The sequence below is a fragment of the Anser anser genome, assembly GCF_964211835.1.
Source record: "Anser anser genome assembly, chromosome: W".
NCBI lineage: Eukaryota > Metazoa > Chordata > Aves > Anseriformes > Anatidae > Anser > Anser anser.
In genome coordinates this window covers 12518067-12536425 of record NC_139731.1, presented here as the reverse complement: position 1 = coordinate 12536425, position 18359 = coordinate 12518067, and the positions used below count along the sequence as shown (strand labels likewise).

The 18359-nt window shown below is 44.4% G+C and overlaps 1 protein-coding gene across 2 annotated transcripts in view; it reads left to right on the top strand.

Moving 5' to 3' along the window:
* Nucleotides 1-702: 702 nt before the first annotated feature.
* LOC310888745 (ubiquitin-associated protein 2-like) overlaps nucleotides 703-18359 on the top strand; it is a 128594-nt gene continuing 110937 nt past the window's right edge. For both annotated transcript variants that reach the window (XM_083815758.1, XM_083815757.1), the window contains exon 1: nucleotides 703-1048. In XM_083815758.1, the coding sequence (XP_083671884.1) occupies nucleotides 838-1048 (211 nt within the window). In that variant the 5' untranslated portion in view covers nucleotides 703-837. The remainder of the gene's footprint in view (nucleotides 1049-18359) is intronic.

Here is an 18359-nt window from a genome sequence, read left to right as displayed (position 1 = left end):
GGGGGGGAGGGGGAGGAAGATTAGGTGGAACGGCTGGCGGTTGGGTGCGCGCTGTTGGTGCGTGAGGGCCGCGGCGCACGGGGGGGGGAGGTGCTGGGTGGGCGCGTGCGGCGTCAGGTGGCGGGGAGCGTGTGTGGGGGGAAGCGGCCCGGCGCGCGCGTGGAGGCGAGCAGGGGTCGGTCACGTGACGGCGGTGGGTGCTGCTGCTTTGTGAGCACATTGGGCAGGTACCGGCGGAGGGCGGGGGGGAGCGCGCGCCAAACATCCCCCCCTCCCCCCCCCCCCCTTCCTCCTTTCCCACCTCTCCTTCCTCTTCCGTAACCGCTGGGCGGTTCGGCAGTGCTCGGGCCCGGCCGGGGCGAAGCGGGGGCGGCGCCGCGCCGCTGCCTGCTCCCTCTCCATTTTGTGCCTCATGGCCCCCGCAGGGCATCGGGGACTTCTCCGCCCCTGTCCTGGAGGCCTGTGTTTGGCCTCGCCTCCGTGTCGCCTTCCTTGCTCCTCCTGCTGGGTGCCCCCTTGGTGCTTAGGGGGACGGTGGTGGCATGGCGAGGTGCCCCCAATCACCGGGGGGTTACTTGGGAAAGGAGCCCTGCTCGCTGGGGGTCTCCTCCGGCTCCTCATCCAGCCCCTATGTGAGGAGGGGGGGGACGGCAAGGCAGGGCTTTGCCGTCAGTCTTGCTTATGTTATAATAAAAAAAATTACAGCAGGAAAGTGAGCCCTTCTAGAAGAAGCTGGGTTCAGATTAGGCCTGCTGAGTCTGATGGTGAGGAGTTCAACTCCACAATCTGCAATAAATACTAAAAAATAAGTGCTGTTATGCCTGCAGTGCTGTTTTAATGCACCTGGGGCTTGCTCAAGGGGAGCCAGGTGTAAGGTCGATCTCTTACAGGTGTGTGTGGAGGCACAGGGCTCTTGGTGGTGTTGGGAGGAGTGCACACAGCCCCGTGAAACAGAAACTGAGGGCTTTGTGCTGGGCTCTGCCTGGGAAAGCTCGTGAGGCCAGCCCACTTCTCCAGCAGCACTCAGGCCCCAGTCATCTCAATTTGAGTAAGTGATGAATGCTCAGAATAAAGCAGCAGATCAAGGTGATCCTCTTTGGGGTGGGTGGCGAAATGGAGGGGCCATCCTGGTGTGAGAGCAGTTCGTTCCCCCCCCCCCCCCCCCCCTCAAGGAGAGAAATTGGAGCTGGATGCGAGGGAGGGGAGGGGGAGGATGTGCAGGCCTGGAAGAACTGCACTTTCCAATGAAATGGAGCCCTGCGCGGCAAAGGGCAGCAACTCAGCTTTTTCTTTTTTTTTGTATTTACTAAGCCCTTTCAGCAATTCTCTGTTGTATCGTGTTCTCCAGAGGAATCTGGGTTTAGATTTCTACCTGACTGACTCAGTATTTATACCTCAGCCTGATCTCTCTGTGGTGGTTTGACCGAACTTGTTTAAAGAATTTATTTTTAATCTTACCTTAGGTAACTTTGAAGCAAGCTAAGCTAAGTCAGTTTGCAGCATTGATGATGTTTTGGGACTCCTGGAGTGTTACACAGAGAAACTGAATTAACTGGTGTAAACTGGTTTTGATATGTAGTTTGGAAAATGGGCGAGCTTTTGGTAACTTCAAGGAGGGAGGGAAGAGTGGGAATGGGGCAAGCTCTGTTTTCCTTTGTTCTAGTTGCACTTCTATCAGCATATTGATTACAAAATTGTTTATAGTAATAAAATCAAATGCAGGGAAATTCAGACACTTAGGTTCACTTGCATTGTTTTGGCCAGGCTTCGGAAAAGCTCCTGGTGCCATGAATTACAAAAGGATTTGACTGTTCCAGATTGGAGTTAGATTTGCTGCTACAACATAGGGGAAGCTAAGAAAAATCCCATCAATAAAGTCTTGCTAGTTACTAGAATCTACTATTTCTTGGGTCTATTTTTTAATTTTTTTTAGCTGTCTTTTTGCAATTGTGGAAGTAATTTTTGATGTTTTCTATTTCTTCCATGGACTTATGTGATGATTTCTTCATTAAAGACCATTTTTGCTCTGTTCTATTTTTGTTGCTGGTGTCCCCCTGGTGATAGTGATCATAGCAGAATAATATGCTGTTTAATAGTGCTTCAGAAATGTATGTATCATAGAATATTAATATTCTGATAATTAGCATTACTAGTAATGTTTACTTATAATTTTGGTGCTGTTTAATACACCAGTACTTGGAATAGGTTCTTTGTCAGAGTAAGAAAATAAATATGTACCTTTTATTAATCTTTCTATCTTTGCCTCTTGTTTGATAAAAGCACAGGAGCAGGACTCTGAAAAAGTGTGTCCTGCTTTCAGACTTGCAGCAGCCTTGTATGACCTTGGTAAAAGAGAAGCCCAGTGACTTGTCCCCTTCATTAGATGATAGATTGAAAGAAACTTGGTGTTATATTTGTATGCTTCAAAACTATTGAATAGAAGGTGCTAGAGGAAATACAAGTAATACCTACTTCAGTGTTGTCCTTCCGCTGGAGCTCTTATTTTATTTCTCTGATGCAGGCTGCTCACTGGTAGCCCATTGTGTCCTCTTTGCTTTTCAGGGACCTAGTTTGGGCTTGTACTGTTTTTTCATACAGCTTCCCTAAACAGCTTATGCTCTTTAAAGTGCGAGTTGGGATGAAAGGCTGTGAAGAAGCTCCTCTGCAATTACTTAAGGTTCACATTTTCCAAAAAAACTTGTACAAAAGGTTTCTCTGCTTTGCTCTAACATGAAAGGCCATGCTCTTTAATTTTGGCCAACCAACTGTCAGAACTCCCAGTCCACCTGGGGGCTCTTGCAATCTATTTTACAAGTGTTACCTTCAGCACTTTTTCCCCCCCCCCATGACTTCTCGATACTGTGAGGAGTGAACAGTGGCTGAAGACAGGCAGACTAAAGCTGATACACTCTGATGCCTGAGATCTCATGGCTTGCTCAGCTTGCTTTTACTGCATCTTAACTCTTGCTGAGCATGTTGTTTTGTTGGTGTTCTCTCCAGATTGTAGAGCTGGCAAGATATAGGTTATGTGACCAACTTTGCACAGCTCCTTTGGGCGGAGTTGTTTGTAACTCTCATAACTCTCAATTCCCTTGCAATAATTCTCTTTTGTCCAGTTGTCTTTGTGGAAGCTGCTTTAGAGACCACATTGAGATTCCTTTTGAGAAAACTATTTAATGACAAGTATTTTGAGAGTGGTGGATAAAATAATGTAGAACAGAGCATATGGTTTTTAAATCTTTTGTTTCCTCTTTCTGTTTGGTTTTAAATGTTAACTGAATCACAGCTGTTTTATGGTAAACATGGGACTGATATTTTGTATTATCACACAGTGCGTGTTGCCCTGTTCTTGGAGGCAACCACTGATTTCTTTTTTTGAAAATCTGTATTTTCATCCTTAATTTTAAAAAGTGCTTATTGTCTTAGATGCTGTTTTAGCAATGTGAATGTGTGAGGCATCCCAGTGCTAAACCCTGCTCTGCTATTGGGCTATATGTACAGCGCTGCACTTGAGAAATTGTGCTTTGCGCTTTTGAGGGGCAGTACCTCAAGGGACAGATGTCTTCTGCTGTTGGATTTTAATTCCAGCTTTCAGTTCCACGTTCTTCAGAGCACTGACTTGTGATCCATTTTAAGATGAATATGAATGACCTGGCTTACCGTTGTTAACCTCGGGTGCCTGAATGTGATGAGGAGAAGTGCTGTGCTTCCTGACCTTGTGTTTTGCTTCATTTTGATAGCCACTGAATGAATTTGAGTGTTTTGAACGTGGGTGAGGTGCCAAGGGGTAGCTGTCTGAAATTCAATGTTAAAATTGATATCCAGTGCTATGAGCTTGGTGGAGGCAAGTTAACGAACATGCAGAAGTTGTTTCAAGTGTTTGAGAAAAGCTTCTGGCTCCTGATATGTGTCCTCAACCTGTTGGGTTTCTTTGCTGCTTCTTGATGTTCAGATAACAGCCATATCCAGGAACTTCTGTTTGCATCTTAAAAAAAGATGTTATCTTTCTTGAATAGGTCTCTGTTATAACTGCAAATATGAAATTGCTCACAACCGTATGTGTACTCCAGTCTTCATTGACTACTGTTTCATCTCTTGATGTAGCAGTGTGTGTTGCTGGATTAAAGTCCTGATGACTCTCGCGCTGCCTGGTTTAATTGCAGAAATGATTAGGCTTTCACTTTTCTTTGTGACTGTCTGAGCAGAGTTGCTGGAGCTTAAGAGTTGTCCCAAATGAAGCTGCTTGTGGGGTGTTTCTGATACAGCTTTCCAGTTTTAAGACTTCCTTCCCTTTTTTTCTTCACCCAGTCACAGACTGAGGTTGGCAGCGAGTGTCTGGAGATGACCTGGTCCAACCCCCTGCTGAAGCAGGTCACCTGCAGCAGGTTGGTAGGACCACGTCCAGGTGGTTTTTGAAGGTCTCCAAGCAGGGAGGCTCCACAACCTCTTGGGGCCACCTGTTCCAGTGCTCCAGCACCTGTGCAGTGAAAACCCATTTCATTTTGTGCAGACAGAGCCTCCTGTGTTCCAGCTTGTGCCAATTCCCTCTTGTTCTGGCACTGGGTGCTGAAAAGAGCCTGGCTCTGTCCTCTTTGCACCATCCCTTCAGGTTTGTGAATGCAGTGAAGAGATTCCCCTTGAGCTTTGCCTTCTCCGGGTTCAACTGCTTGACAAATCCATAGTCCTTTGGGCAAACCCAAGGCCATCTGTTCCTGCACACCTTTGAGAAGGCAGTGGATTAGGGATGGAGTTTAGGAGGGGTGGTGGTAACATTTATCTGTGACTCCTTGCAGGTGGAAAGTTGAGTGGGCGCTGGAGATGTGTGTAGGAAAATGCTGTGAAAATGCAATAAGGTGTGTATTCTAAATCAGGGTGATTTCTTTGTTCCCTAAATAAGGGGTAATTGGGTGTCTTGGTGCTAGCTGAACTGAGGGCTGTAATTCAACAGTTCTGTGAGGGAAATAGGTCAAACATTTGATCATCTGGGAGTGATAACATTACCCAAGTCCCACGTATGTTCTGTCTAGGAATTGCATGCATTGTAAATGAGGGTTTAGTGTGCACTTACCTTTTGTTAAAGGTTAGGGTGAGTTCTTTGTGTACTTCTGTATACCGAGCAGTCCGTTTTATGAAGCTCTGTGTGTCAACATGGTTTTTGAAATTACTTTTTAATGAGCATAAAGCTGAAACTTTCCAGAATTAGACAAGTCCTGGTAAAATAAGAGTGAACTGGATCCACCTATTCTTCCAGTTCTTGCAAATCCAGCCATCTTCCCCCAAACCCCAAGACCCCCCCCCAGCTGTAGACAAAGGTTAAAACAAAGTTAGATGGCTAAAAGTATTTTATAGTTGGGGATCTTGAATTTGAGAAAAGCTGGGACAGCCCTTTTTGTGCAGTCCTCTGAAATGAAACCTCGGTGAAATTTAGTTTCTGCTAGGAAACTTACTTCAAATACTTTATGACTTATCTCCCTTGCTGATTCTGTTGATTACTGGGGAGTGCTTTGAATGCTTGAGTCATGGGAGTGAGGGAAGAGAAAATTTAACTTGTATATTTTGTCTCAGTAAACAAATTCATTAAAATAAGTTGTCAATAGAAGGCATCCTAAGTTTCTGTAGTTGTGAAATGACCTGCTTATTGGAAAATATGATCAAACATAGGGCAAGGAACCCCAGAACTCTCCCTTTTCAGGTGATTTTAATATCTAAGCAAAATTTGAGCGTAAAAACACACCGAGTGATGCATCTTACCTTGCAGGCCAGAACAAGCAGGTTTTGAACAGTCAGGCTGTGGTAGCGAAAAGCTTTTCCCCCTAGCAGAGGCTAAGTGGCTGTTTGGGATGGGAACCGGCTGCAGGAGAGAACAAATGGGAGAGCGTGGCAGCTGGAGCCGTCATCGTTTCCCTCATCAGGACCCGAGGGAGAGGTGGGTGGTGGGGAACTGGTTTTACTATTATAGGTCCCTTTATCAACAGATCCCAACTGCAAGCTGACATGCGGCTCTTCCGCCCCTTCCAGTTGCTGCACTGTATAAGAGAAGTTGGGATCTGTTGCTGGCATGCTCTTCCAATGGTGTGTTCCTTCTGACTGAACAGGTCTTAAGGCAGCATGTTGAGGGGGAGAGGCAACAAGTGGCCTGTGGAGTGTGGGTGAACAGGAGGAGGATGTGGCTTAGGGTGGATACGTGACAGGTTTGGGATGGGGGAAGAGTTTGGTTTGATTGCTGATAGGATGGGTTTCTACTTTAATTTGCTTTGAAAACAAAATTCCTGCTTTGAGTTGCCCTGAAAGTTAGTAATGAAATAATATGGGAATAGGGAGCCCTGCTGGCACACCCGGGGAGGAGGAAAGGGAACCTTTTCTCTGCACCCCTTCTTACATTGGCCCAGCGAAATACTTGGTCCTGCAACTGTCTCTCTGAATCAGACTCAGCAAGGTTGGAAAAGGCCTCCAGGATCATTTGCTCCAACCACCCCTGTACCCCCAATATCCCCCATTAAACCCCATCCCTAAGCACCACGTCCAACCTTTCCTTGAACACCCCCAGGGATGGTGATGCCACCACATCCCTGGGCAACCCGGTCCAATGCCTGACTGCTCTTCCTGAGAAGAAATGGCTCCTCATTTCCAACCTGAACCTCCCCTGGTGCTACTTGAGGCCATTCCATCTAGTCCTATCCCTAGTTAGCTGTGGGAAGAGGCTGATCCCCAGCTCCCCACACCTTCCTTTCAGGTAATTGTAAGAGAGCAATGAACTGGTGTTGCTCAGTGTGTAGCTGTGTAGCAGCTGGGCTGCAGTAATGCCAGCTGGAAAGTTAAGGGCTTGGTTTGCACCTTATTTTTCCTGGTATTCCTGTAAGTGCATTTTTGTTCTGCTTTTATGTCTGCATAGTGCAGCATTAAGTTGCCTCTTTCCTAGAAGTTTGTATGTGAACAGACATACTGTGAAATACATCTTTATATATGTATTTAAGATAATCTTTGTTCTCTTTCGAGGGAGAAATGCTGAAGGGGAAAGGATAAGCTCTCTCTCCTGGCATTCTCATGGTGGGGGAAGCCAGCTCTGTTTAGAGACTGACTCACTTAGTCCCTCTGTTTACTAAGCTGAGACCTTAACCACGTCTTATGTTTCCTGAAGAATCTTGACTTCAGACTTTGGAATTTTTCTGCCAGGCAAAGTGACCTTACATAAGCAGAGCTCAAACTGCAAAGCTTTGCCAAAACACGCATCTAAATGCTATCTGCTTTATTCTAGTTGAAGCCTAAAAACATCCAGCTGAAGGCAATGCATGGAAGACCAAAAATAGAGCTTTACACTAAGCTGTTTTTTCCAAAGGTGTGTTGGGATATATTTATACCAGTATGGGATTTGATGACTAGAGAAGAGGGGAGCTCTGCTGTCTTGAAATCTCAAAGACCAGTTGGGAAGAAGTGGCACACTTAGCTCTTCCAGGGCCTATTTTAAATTGAATTTCCAAGTAGTTCAGCTTCTGGGATGTATCAGATTCTGTGAAAATATTGACCTGCTCTTTTAGCATCTACTCCTTTGTTTCAGATGTTGTATTATTTTTAAAATGACCCAAATTTCAAAAAAAAAAAAAAGTGAAAGGAAGCCATTGATTTATTTTTTCTAAGGCTGTATAAAATGAAGAGTTTATTATGCTTAGGACTGGTGTAAAAAATTTCCATGATGCCAGGAATATTTTTCAACTATATTTAAATCCAAAACATTTTGGCTCCAAGAACCTGAAAGGTAACTAAAACACTATCATACTTTGTTGTAACTCAAACCAAAGGAAATAAAAAATAGAACAATTATTAAATTGTGCCTTAAAAATGCCTATTTTTGTGATGACAAAGTGGTTTCTAGTAATGAGGATTAGACTTTTTTTTTTGAATTTAGGCTTTCAAATCTTATGCAGAAATTGGACGTTTGACTGAAGATTTGGGAAGTTTGGCCAAAAAAATACTTGTTTACAGTGAAGGAACTTTAGATTGACATCAGTATACTTTAGCTTTTAAACAACAACTTTTATTTCACTATGTTGAAATCTCCACTGACAAGTGAGTCCCAGATAAACACTGGATTATTTTTAGTTGCCTATAAAGTAAAATTACAACCTGTTGTGGATCCATAAGTGTGTAAGGTTGATTTTTTTGACTCCCCAGGCTTAATCCTAGTTTTTCTTCTGACCCAATTCAGTTGCATTCTTTGGGCTCCGTTTTACTCCTTTTTTTTTTTAATTTGATGGGGATTGTGACAATTCAGCTGAACAAAGGTTTTTGTTCTCAAAGGTTCTTGCACGTTTGAATATACACTAATGCCTAACTCATGTGGAAGGCCTTATTCTTGAAGCTTCACGTTCTGGGAGTTTTCTGGCTTTTATTCATCACGTGTAGAATATTGAACAACTTAAAATGATTCAAGGGAAGTTCCCTTATGTCTCTGGCTTTGGGAACCAGATAATCTATTTAAACATGCTTTTTTTTCCTGGGAAAAAAATCTGGAAAGGGTGTAATGTTTTTCTTGGATGTGTTCATAACTCCTCAAATGGCTTGCATGAATAAGTGGAAGTAAAATTTGTTTCCCCTTAAAATTGCTGTTCTCGGATGCTGTATTGAGTGATGTTTAAATGCAGTGTGTTGAGAGCGGCTTCATCGCATTCTGCTGTTCTTGTATTTGATCCTGGGGAGAAATTTCCTGTGATGTAGCTGTGATCTCACAGGAACTTCCATGACAACAAATCTCAAAAACTCAAGGTTCTTTTTGGGCACATCAAAACTCTGTGCATGCTAATACCTTCTGCCCTGGAGTTTTAGAGCACAGCAGAAGGGTTGGCAAGCATTGTTGTCCAGGTTTTAGACAAGGGAAAACAGAGGGACCAAAATGGCAGTACCTGCATGTCTGAGGCCCCCGTCCTTGTGAACACCCCCAAACCTCTGTAGATGCCCAAGTGGTGATGGTGAGCAGCTTTTTAGTGGTTCACTTGCTGCTGATAGCAACTTTGGGTGAATGTTGCCCTCTTAGACGAGTGGGCTTTTCAGGGTTCTTGCTGTTATCAGAGGAGGAATGTGAAGTGGTGAGTTGCTTTTTTTTTTTTGCTTTTGATTGTGACTTATGTTCACCTTGTACCCATGTGTCAGCTTGTCCTCACTAGTTCTCAAAAAGCCATGTTTTGTGCAGCATGCTCATTGAACATGAAAACGGCCCTCGTGTTAAATTGGGACCATCTTTAAAATGTTCTGTATTGTAAACTTGCCTACTGTTGCTTTCTTAATTTATTTAGTGTCATCATAGCTTTTACAGCAAGTAACAGTCCTCTGTGCTAGGTTTTCTACATAACATTCTGTAAATGGCTGAAAATTATTATTGTGATTAAACAACTGTTACTTAAGCTTGTAATGCAACTTTCAAAATTTGTAATGTTTTATCTTGCTCATCCCTTGCTTGCCATTCACATCTGTACAGCTTTTTGTTAGGGCAAAATTGGTGTTTACAACACATCTGCTGAAATGGTTTTAAAGGCTGTCACTGCCAAAACATTTGTTCAGTAATGTTTTTATAAGTACAGTATAATTGCTAAAGCTGATAGTTGTAATATTTTTAATGCTGCTGTTAGAGTTGTATGCTGCAATTAACAGTGTGTGTATTCCAGATGCAATCTCAGGGCTCACGTGTGCTAAGGGCAAGGTGCTGCAATTAATAAAAATAAGCTAGCTGGTTCAGAAACCGAGATGTGAAGAGCCCACTTCTGTCAAAAGTGACTTGATCCTGCAGCACAGTGCTTGGTCTCTTAGATGGCTGGTGAAATAGACAGGTGGCTAATGCCTTCTGAGGATGTTCCAGAAAACACACTTTGGGCGTTTTAATGTGTTGTACAGTGAGAAGTTGGCATACCTCTGCCGAACCAGGGGCTGTTTAGTACAGCGCAGTGATAAATGACCCTGCGAAATACAAAAAGACACATTTGAAATAGAAAGTAAGCTTTATGAAAACAAGTGAATAAATTAATGCAAAAACAGATTTCTTAATGATCCATTGATAGGAAGGATGTTCTGGAAGGAAGAAAAAACATGTCTTGCAAAAAACATAAGAGATTCTGTGCAGATTCTTCACTTGTATTATAAACTGGTGTGACTCGGGGAGGTTTGGTGAGGGGAGTGAGAGCCTCCTGCTGCATGCAGAAAGTGGCAGCCAAGCCAGGTAAAATAAATAAAAAAAATAGTGGGAGACTGGAACAGTGAGTGTGGGGCTGAAAGACAGCTAAAAGACTCCCAAAGGTGTTGTTTTTTTTCCAGTTGGATCAAACAGCCATGAGTTTTCATCAAGTTTTTATGCACAGTAAAAGCTTAAGATGGTTAGGGAAGGAAACTTTCAATGCTGCCTTAAAACTATTGTTTCTTCCTTCTGGAATTTTTTATTCCGGATGGTAAAACTTTTTATTGTGTTATTGTTTGAGTGATGTATGGTATATGTCAGTCAAAAAAAGCTTTTATTTTGGTGGATTCTTCTCTTGCTTGAGATGAACCCTGTGAAATATGATCTTGGGGAAGTTACAGGAAGATATTCAGGAATATCCTGCTATATTTAAAGGATTTTTTTGTCAGTGAGACTTCTGGTTTATATTGTTTTTGTCAATGCGAGTGTTCCACGAGTATCAGTCCTGCTGTTTTTTCCCTGAGGATCTAGTTCAAAAAGTAGGGCTTGGTAGAGACATAGGAATGGTATCTGAGCTATTCAGTGTTGCCACCAAAACTCTGAAAGTAGGCTCTAAATGTGTTATTGGGAGGTTTTAACGCCTTTTCAGAGGAGCAGCCTTACGGATTACTTTGTGCATTTGCTTTTATTTAACTTGTGGCTTGTAGTTTAACCATTGCTTTTTGTCTCAAGCGCTGTAATGTGATCTGATGATGGTGCTGCAAGTCAGAATTGCCCCCTCCCCTTCCAGCTTGCTTCATGGTGGCACTCCCTACTTTGTTCCTCAGTGTCTGTCATAGCGTGAAACAACTCGGTGCCCTTCTTTGAGGCAGTTGAGCACGTTTCCACCAGTTTGAGGACGTCATAAGTGTCTCAGCTTGTACTTGGCTGTTTTTAGCCCTGCTGCTTGTATCTGTTTCTATTCAGAGAATTCCTTTGGAAGCCGTTCCGGGAGAAGTACGGTGCAGTGATGTGGGAGGGAGCTGGGGGGGAAGGCAGCGAGGTTGTGATTTACCATGCCCTGCACCCAGCACCGCTTGTGCGCCACTGTGGTGATGGGACCCTGCTCAGAACAAATGCTGGGGTCTGCAGAGTGGCCTGGCTTCCAGCTCGTGTTAGCTGCTGATTTCTGCTTCTTGGAGCACCTGGCTTTCAGCCTGAATCTTATGGGGCTGTTTGAATGTGTAAAATGGGGTTAATCTGGGGGGGTTGTTTAGTTATGGGTGGTTATACCAGAGCAAATTCCTGCAATACGCCTTTTTTAGTTCAGTAGCCAAAGCTGACAGTCCTGAATGCTTGTCCTTTCCACCCCTGTGGCAGTTCAGCATCTTCTTTAGTTCTGGTACCAGTTGAAACTATGATTAACTTTTCTAGTAAGTTGTTCTTTTGTTGTTGTGATTTAATAGCTGACACTTTTTCCTGTTGCATAGATCAGTCATCTTGTGGGTATAGCTAACCTGGTGGTAATGGTAGTTATTGATAGGTAGGAGATCCACCAAAAGCTTGGTTTTAACTCCTGTGCCTTCCAGTTGGTGGGACTGACAGATGCAAGCCTGACATGTCCTTGATGCATGCTTATGTCTAGTTGTGGTTTAACCCGGCTGGCAGCTAAACACCACACAGCCGTTCGCTCACCCTCCCCCCTCCCTCTCTGGGATGGGGGAGAGAAACGGGAAAGTGAAGCCGGTGAGTTGAGATAAAGACAGTTTATTAAGACAGGAATATAATAATAACAATAATAATAATAATAGTGATAATGATAATAGTATTAACAATAATAATGTGTACGAAACAAGTGATGCACAATGCAATTGCTCACCACCCGCTGACCGATGCCCAGCCTATCCCCGAGCAGCCGGCCCCCCACCCCGGCCAGCCACCCCTATATATTGTTTAGCATGACGTCAGATGGTATGGAATACCCCTTTGGCCAGTTTGGGTCAGCTGTCCTGGGTCTGTCCCCTCCCAGCTCCTGCTGCACCCCCAGCCTGCCCGCTGGCAGGACAGAGCGAGAAGCCGAAAAGTCCTTGGCCTGGTGTAAACACTGCTCTGCAACAATTAAAACATCAGCATGTTATCAGCGCTCTTCTCATCCTAATCCAAAACATAGCACCCTACCAGCTACTAGGAGGGAAAATTAGCTCTGTCCTAACTGGAACCAGGACACTAGTGTTGTATGTACTTATGTAAACCACAGTTAAACTGTTCTGAAAGCATCCTGACATTGTTACTAGAGGTGTGGGGAACAGTGATTTTGAGACAAGTCTGTTGCAGTTAATAGAGGAACACACACCATGGTGCAGTTTTAGTGGTCGACACCAGTCTTATCTGAAGTGCTTTGGCTGCTTAGATATCTTTTTCCTTGCGGTATTGATAGGTTAACCAGAGCATGACCTGAGATCATATGTCCTTTCCATGTAGTCTTTGAAGAGAACATCCGTAACTTGTTTGGTTCATACTCCACAGATATCTCCTCACTTCTGTGTGTGTCCTGAGTTCATCCAGGTTTCTAGCTGACCCCTGAACTCATCTCAGAGAAAGCTGTACAAATTATTAGTCTGCAGTAAGCCACCTTTGGTGGAAGGAGCCATGTGAAGACCTTCCAAGGTAGCTGGCCCTGTTTTGCCAGATGCATGTCTGTCTGGCTTGCCACCTTCTCCCTGTGCAGGGCCCGCAGTGAGTTAATGAGCTGGTGGAGGAAGCGAGCCTTTCCAAAGTAGGGCTGTTGGTAGAGGAGGGATGGATGTTACATGTTTGGCCTGTGAAGGGGAAATATTAAGATGACCAGCAAAAGCACTGAAAACTCTGTACAGAATCATTAAAGATTGCTGGTTAAATTACTTTAGGATAGTTTGAGTTGCTAGATTTACTGCTTGACACTGAGTGCGGAAAGATACTTGTATGATTAGGGGAAAGGACTCACTTCTAGATGGACGCATGCTGTGGTAGGCAAACTGTCCTGATGTTGGTTGATGATACCTTCCTTTCCTGTTTGATAAAAGCACCTCTAGAGCTTTATAAGGTCCTTCTTCACAATGAGTGAATGCTAATAGGTATCCAGGAGGCTGGGCATGAAGGATTGCTCCTCAGGAAAGGTGATACATGTCTCTGTTTTCCCATGGATGATTCAAAGACTGTATATGGTATAAGATTATGATATATATATATATATATATATAAGGCTTTAAACTAGGTAAGAAGGGGGACGGAGATGAAGTGAGGATCAAAGACAAACCAGCATGGAAGAAGACCGGCCTGGCTGAACAGAGAGTTGTGGCTCGAGCTTAGGAAGAAAAAGAGGGTTTATCACATTTGGAAAAGAGAGTGGGACACTCAGGACTATAAGGATGTTGTAAGGCTGTGCAGGGACAAAATTAGAAAGGCCAGAGCTCATCTGGAGCTCAGTCTGGCTACTGCTGTTAAAGATAACAATGTTTTTACAAATACATCAACACAAAAAGGAGGACTAAGGAGAATCTCCATCCTTTACTGGATGCGGGGGGAAACTTAGTTACAAGGGATGAGGAAAAGGCTGAGGTGCTTAATGCCTTGTTAGCCTCAGTCTTTAGCGGCAAGACCAGTTGTTCTCTGGATACCCAGTACCCTGAGCTGGTGGAAGGGGATGAGGAGCAGAATTTGGCCCTCACTATCCACGAGGAAATGGTTGGCGACCTGCTACAGCACTTGGATGTACGCAAGTCGATGGAACCCAATGGGATCCACCCGAGGGTACTGAGCAAACTGGCGGAGGAGCTGGCCAAGCTGCTTTCCATCATTTATCGGCAGTCCTGGCTATCAGGGGAGGTCCCAGTCGACTGGCGGCTAGCAAACGTGATGCCCATCTACAAGAAGGGCCGGAGGGTAGACCCGGGGAACTATAGGCCTGTTAGTTTGACGTCAGTGCCAGGGAAGCTCATGGAGCAGATTATCTTGAGTGTCATCACGCGGCACTTGCAGGGCAACCAGGCGATCAGGCCCAGTCAGCATGGGTTTATGAAGGGCAGGTCCTGCTTGACGAACCTGATCTCCTTCTATGACCAAGTGACGCGCTTAGTGGATGAGGGGAAGGCTGCGGATGTGGTCTACCTTGACTTAAGTAAGGCTTTTGACACCGTTTCCCACAGCATTCTCCTCAAGAAACTGGCTGCTCGGGGCTTGGACTGGCGTACGCTTTGTTGGGTTAGAAACTGCCTGGGTAGCCGGGCCCAAAGAGTTGTGGTGAATGGAGTCAAATCCAGTTGGAGGCCAGTCACTAGTGGAGTCCCCCAGGGCTCAGTGCTGGGGCCGGTCCTCTTTAATATCTTTATCGATGATCTGGATGAGGGTGTCCAGTGCACCCTCAGTAAGTTTGCAGACGACACCAAGTTAGGTGCGTGTGTCGATCTGCTCGAGGGTAGGAAGGCTCTGCAGGAGGATCTGGATAGGCTGGACCGATGGGCTGAGGTCAACTGCATGAAGTTCAACAAGGCCAAGTGCCGGGTCCTGCACCTGGGGCGCAACAACCCCAAGCAGCGCTACAGGCTGGGAGATGAGTGGCTGGAAAGCTGCCTGGCAGAGAAGGACCTGGGAGTATTGGTGGATAGTCGGCTGAATATGAGCCAGCAGTGTGCTCAGGTGGCCAAGAAGGCCAACAGCATCCTGGCTTGGATAAGAAGCAGTGTGGCCAGCAGGTCTAGGGAAGTGATTGTGCCCCTGTACTCGGCTCTGGTGAGGCCGCACCTCGAGTACTGTGTTCAGTTTTGGGCCCCTCACTACAAGAAGGACATGGAGGTGCTCGAGAGAGTCCAGAGAAGGGCGACCAAGCTGGTGAGGGGTCTGGAGAACAAGGCTTACGAGGAGCGGCTGAGGGAGCTGGGCTTGTTCAGCCTGGAGAAGAGGAGGCTCAGGGGCGACCTTATCGCTCTCTACAGGTACCTTAAAGGAGGCTGTAGCGAGGTGGGGGTTGGTCTATTCTCCCACGTGCCTGGTGACAGGACGAGGGGGAATGGGCTAAAGTTGTGCCAGGGGAGGTTTAGGTTGGATATTAGGAAGAACTTCTTTACTGAAAGGGTTGTTAGGCATTGGAATGGGCTGCCCAGGGAAGTGGTTGAGTCACCATCCCTGGAGGGCTTTAAGAGGCATTTTGATGTAGCCCTTAGTGATATGGTTTAGTGGTGGACTTGTTAGTGTTAGGTCAGAGGTTGGACTAGGTGATCTTGGAGGTCTCTTCCAACCTAGATCATTCTGTGACTGTGTGAGATATTCAGGGTTGCTCTGCTCACAAAGTCCCTTCCTGTGATTTTTTTTATTTAAGTAGTCTACAAGGCATTGTAATGATTTTGTGTGTGGAGGGCCAGATCAGGTTTGAGTGTTGCTATTCAGGATCCCGTGAAGACAAAATCTGAAATGTTGCTTTTTACATACATGGTAAGGGTGTTTGGCTGCTGAGATGCACGTTCCCCCTTTTCCCGTGACCTTGTTCCCTATCCTTCCTGTCTGAGGCTATGCAACTGCTCAATCTTAGTTTTCCATTTGGTAAGCTTATTCAACTGCCCCACTATTTTGTTTTTAGAGGGTTTAGTTTTCTCTTGGGTCAGCTCACTTTGCAGCTGCACAATCATTAGTCTGATGGAAGGGAAGTAGCAATATTATGTGGTTAACGAGGAGGGAAGCAGGAGTGCCATTTCTGGAGAGGGTTTGCAGTCGTGTGGTGTTAGATGCAAGGTGAAACTTGAGTTCTAATGGAACAACTGTTTTGGGTTTTCCCTTTGCTACACGTGGAACTAATATACAACCAATTGGGTGAAATTGTGTAGTAAAACTGACTTTGGTCATGAGTTTTTTTCCCAAACTCTGCTTAGCCGTCCTCAGCTTGTGTGTGACTTCAGCAAGGCTATGTGAGTTCCCTCTGCAGAGGTGTACTGGGTCTGGCTGGGATGTTAACTTTCCCTGCAGCAGCCCATACAGTGCTGTGCTCTGCACTTGTAGCTAGAACAGCCCCGGTATCACACCAGTGCTGTGTCTGCTGCTGAGCAGTGCTGGCACAGCATCAGGACTCTCTCTAACCCTCCTAGGGGGTGGGCAAAGAAGTGAGAAAAGAAACATCACCAGGGCAGCTGACCTAAACCAACCAAAGGGATATTCCATACCATATGATGTCACACTCAGCAATAAAAGGTGGAAAAAGGAGGAAGAGGGGAGGGGTGGGCTCTCGTTGTGAAAATGTCTGATTTTCAACCCTGACAAACCTGTCAGTTCATTTTTTCCTCAGTTGCAATAAAGCTTTTATTTTGTCAAGTACTAGTTAATTTTTACAGGCTTCCCAGTAATGCAGTGTATAATTCAGTCTCTGAGTGTTTATTGCAGGGGGTGAGTAGGCTTTAATTCTGTTCTGTGAGCAGCTTCTTTGTGTGAAGTTGAAGATACGGTTCTCTTTTACTGGCCATTACTCAGGAAACTTAGAGAAAACATCAGGGGGGTTTACTTTTTTTTATTTCTTCCCTGTTGCATTTTTTTCTTTTGTGGGGGACAAACCCAGAGAAACAGGCATAAAGAGATTTTAAATACTGTTGGTTCTTCACTGCCAAATGTAGTAGCGATGGAATGAACAGTGAGTATGCTGTGTATTGACTTAGTCATTATTTTTTGCTATTTTCATAGGCTAAAAGTAGGAGAGCAGAGGATGAATGTGTGGTGTGGTCAGTGAAGGGAATAGATTTTTCTTCTAGTTTGTAGAGAGGGTTAACATAAGAGCTGTTCATATGGTAAAGGTCAAGAAATTATGTTCTTCCATCAAAGATAACAGGAAATTTAATTTTTTTCTTCAGGTCCTAAAATACTAGGGAAGGACCTACTTTAAAATACTTCTCAGCAGAAAATCATATTTCAGAAGTGAGCTTGCTGCTATCCCATTTTGTGGTCTTGTCTTTGCTATGGTCTAGTAAGATTGTCTGGTGCAGATAGACCTCAGAGTGGTACTTAGATGGGAAATAACATGCGATTAAGTCTTTCTGGGTCGTTTCTTAAAGCTTCATTACAGCCAATGGTAAGTGCTGATAACTAATGCATCTTGCAAATCCTTACAAGCATGGGATAAATATAGTTATCCCATATAAATAATTAGGGCAGGGAACAATACTTGATTCTTTCTGTTTGTGGAAACCCAGCCAGTTGCTGTCTTAAATGGCATTCTTCTAGCAGAATGGCAACAGAAGATGAAAGCAGTGACTTTGGAGGTAATCAATACCTGAAACATGGGGTCAAGTCATCTGAATCTTGTAGGGCACTCTGTGCCTCTTGGCTCTTCAGGGTCACTAGTGAGTGTTGTCCTCTGACAGCAATGAGGCTGGGTAGGTTCTGATACCTGTTTTTTTAGCAGTCTGAAGATTACCTTGGTTGCATGAAAGATAAAGTCCTGAACAGAAGTCGATCATGTTTTTTTCTGATTTTTTTTTTAGTATGATTGTCTTGTTTTTCTTTAATTCATGAGAATTTGGGGTAATGTCGATTTCTTCTTCAAAAGTTTCTGTATGAATAAGGGCGCTTGTTGCTTCTGAAGTTTGAATATTTATAAAGGAATGATGAAGACAAGTCCACTTGATGTTTGTTGGATGCAGCTGGCAGATTTTTATTAAAGCTAGGATAATCACCAGCACATACTAAAATGTAAAACAGCATCTGTTAGGCAGAGACGCTAGGATAATAGCAAAGATGAATATTATGAGATTAGCTTTTTAATAATATATTAATGGTATTACTTAACTCCATGACTGAAACCTGCTCTGCTGGTGAAAAACATATCCTGTTCAGTGCCCCTACCACATGAGTCTTTTTGGAGCAGTCCCAGGTATGTGAGTAGCCTTTGCACATCTCCAGTCTTTGGAGGACTGAGCACTTATCTCTTCCAAAAAAAGTGCTGTCTGTTCTTTTATTTGTAGCACCTATTCCTATATTTCTGTCTTCCTTTCCATAACACTTAGGAACACTAAGCCTTGAAATGAGTTTTCTGTTTTGATCTGGTGATGAGCGATTGACTTCTGTAGATCGGGGTGTGCTCTTAGCTAATTATAAATTTACTGAGTCTGATGCAGGATGCAGAATAGTAATTTCAAACAACTCTGTGGTTTTTAAGAAAGGTGGGTATTGGTATGCAACTGCCTGTTCTCCAAGCTTTGTGAACAGA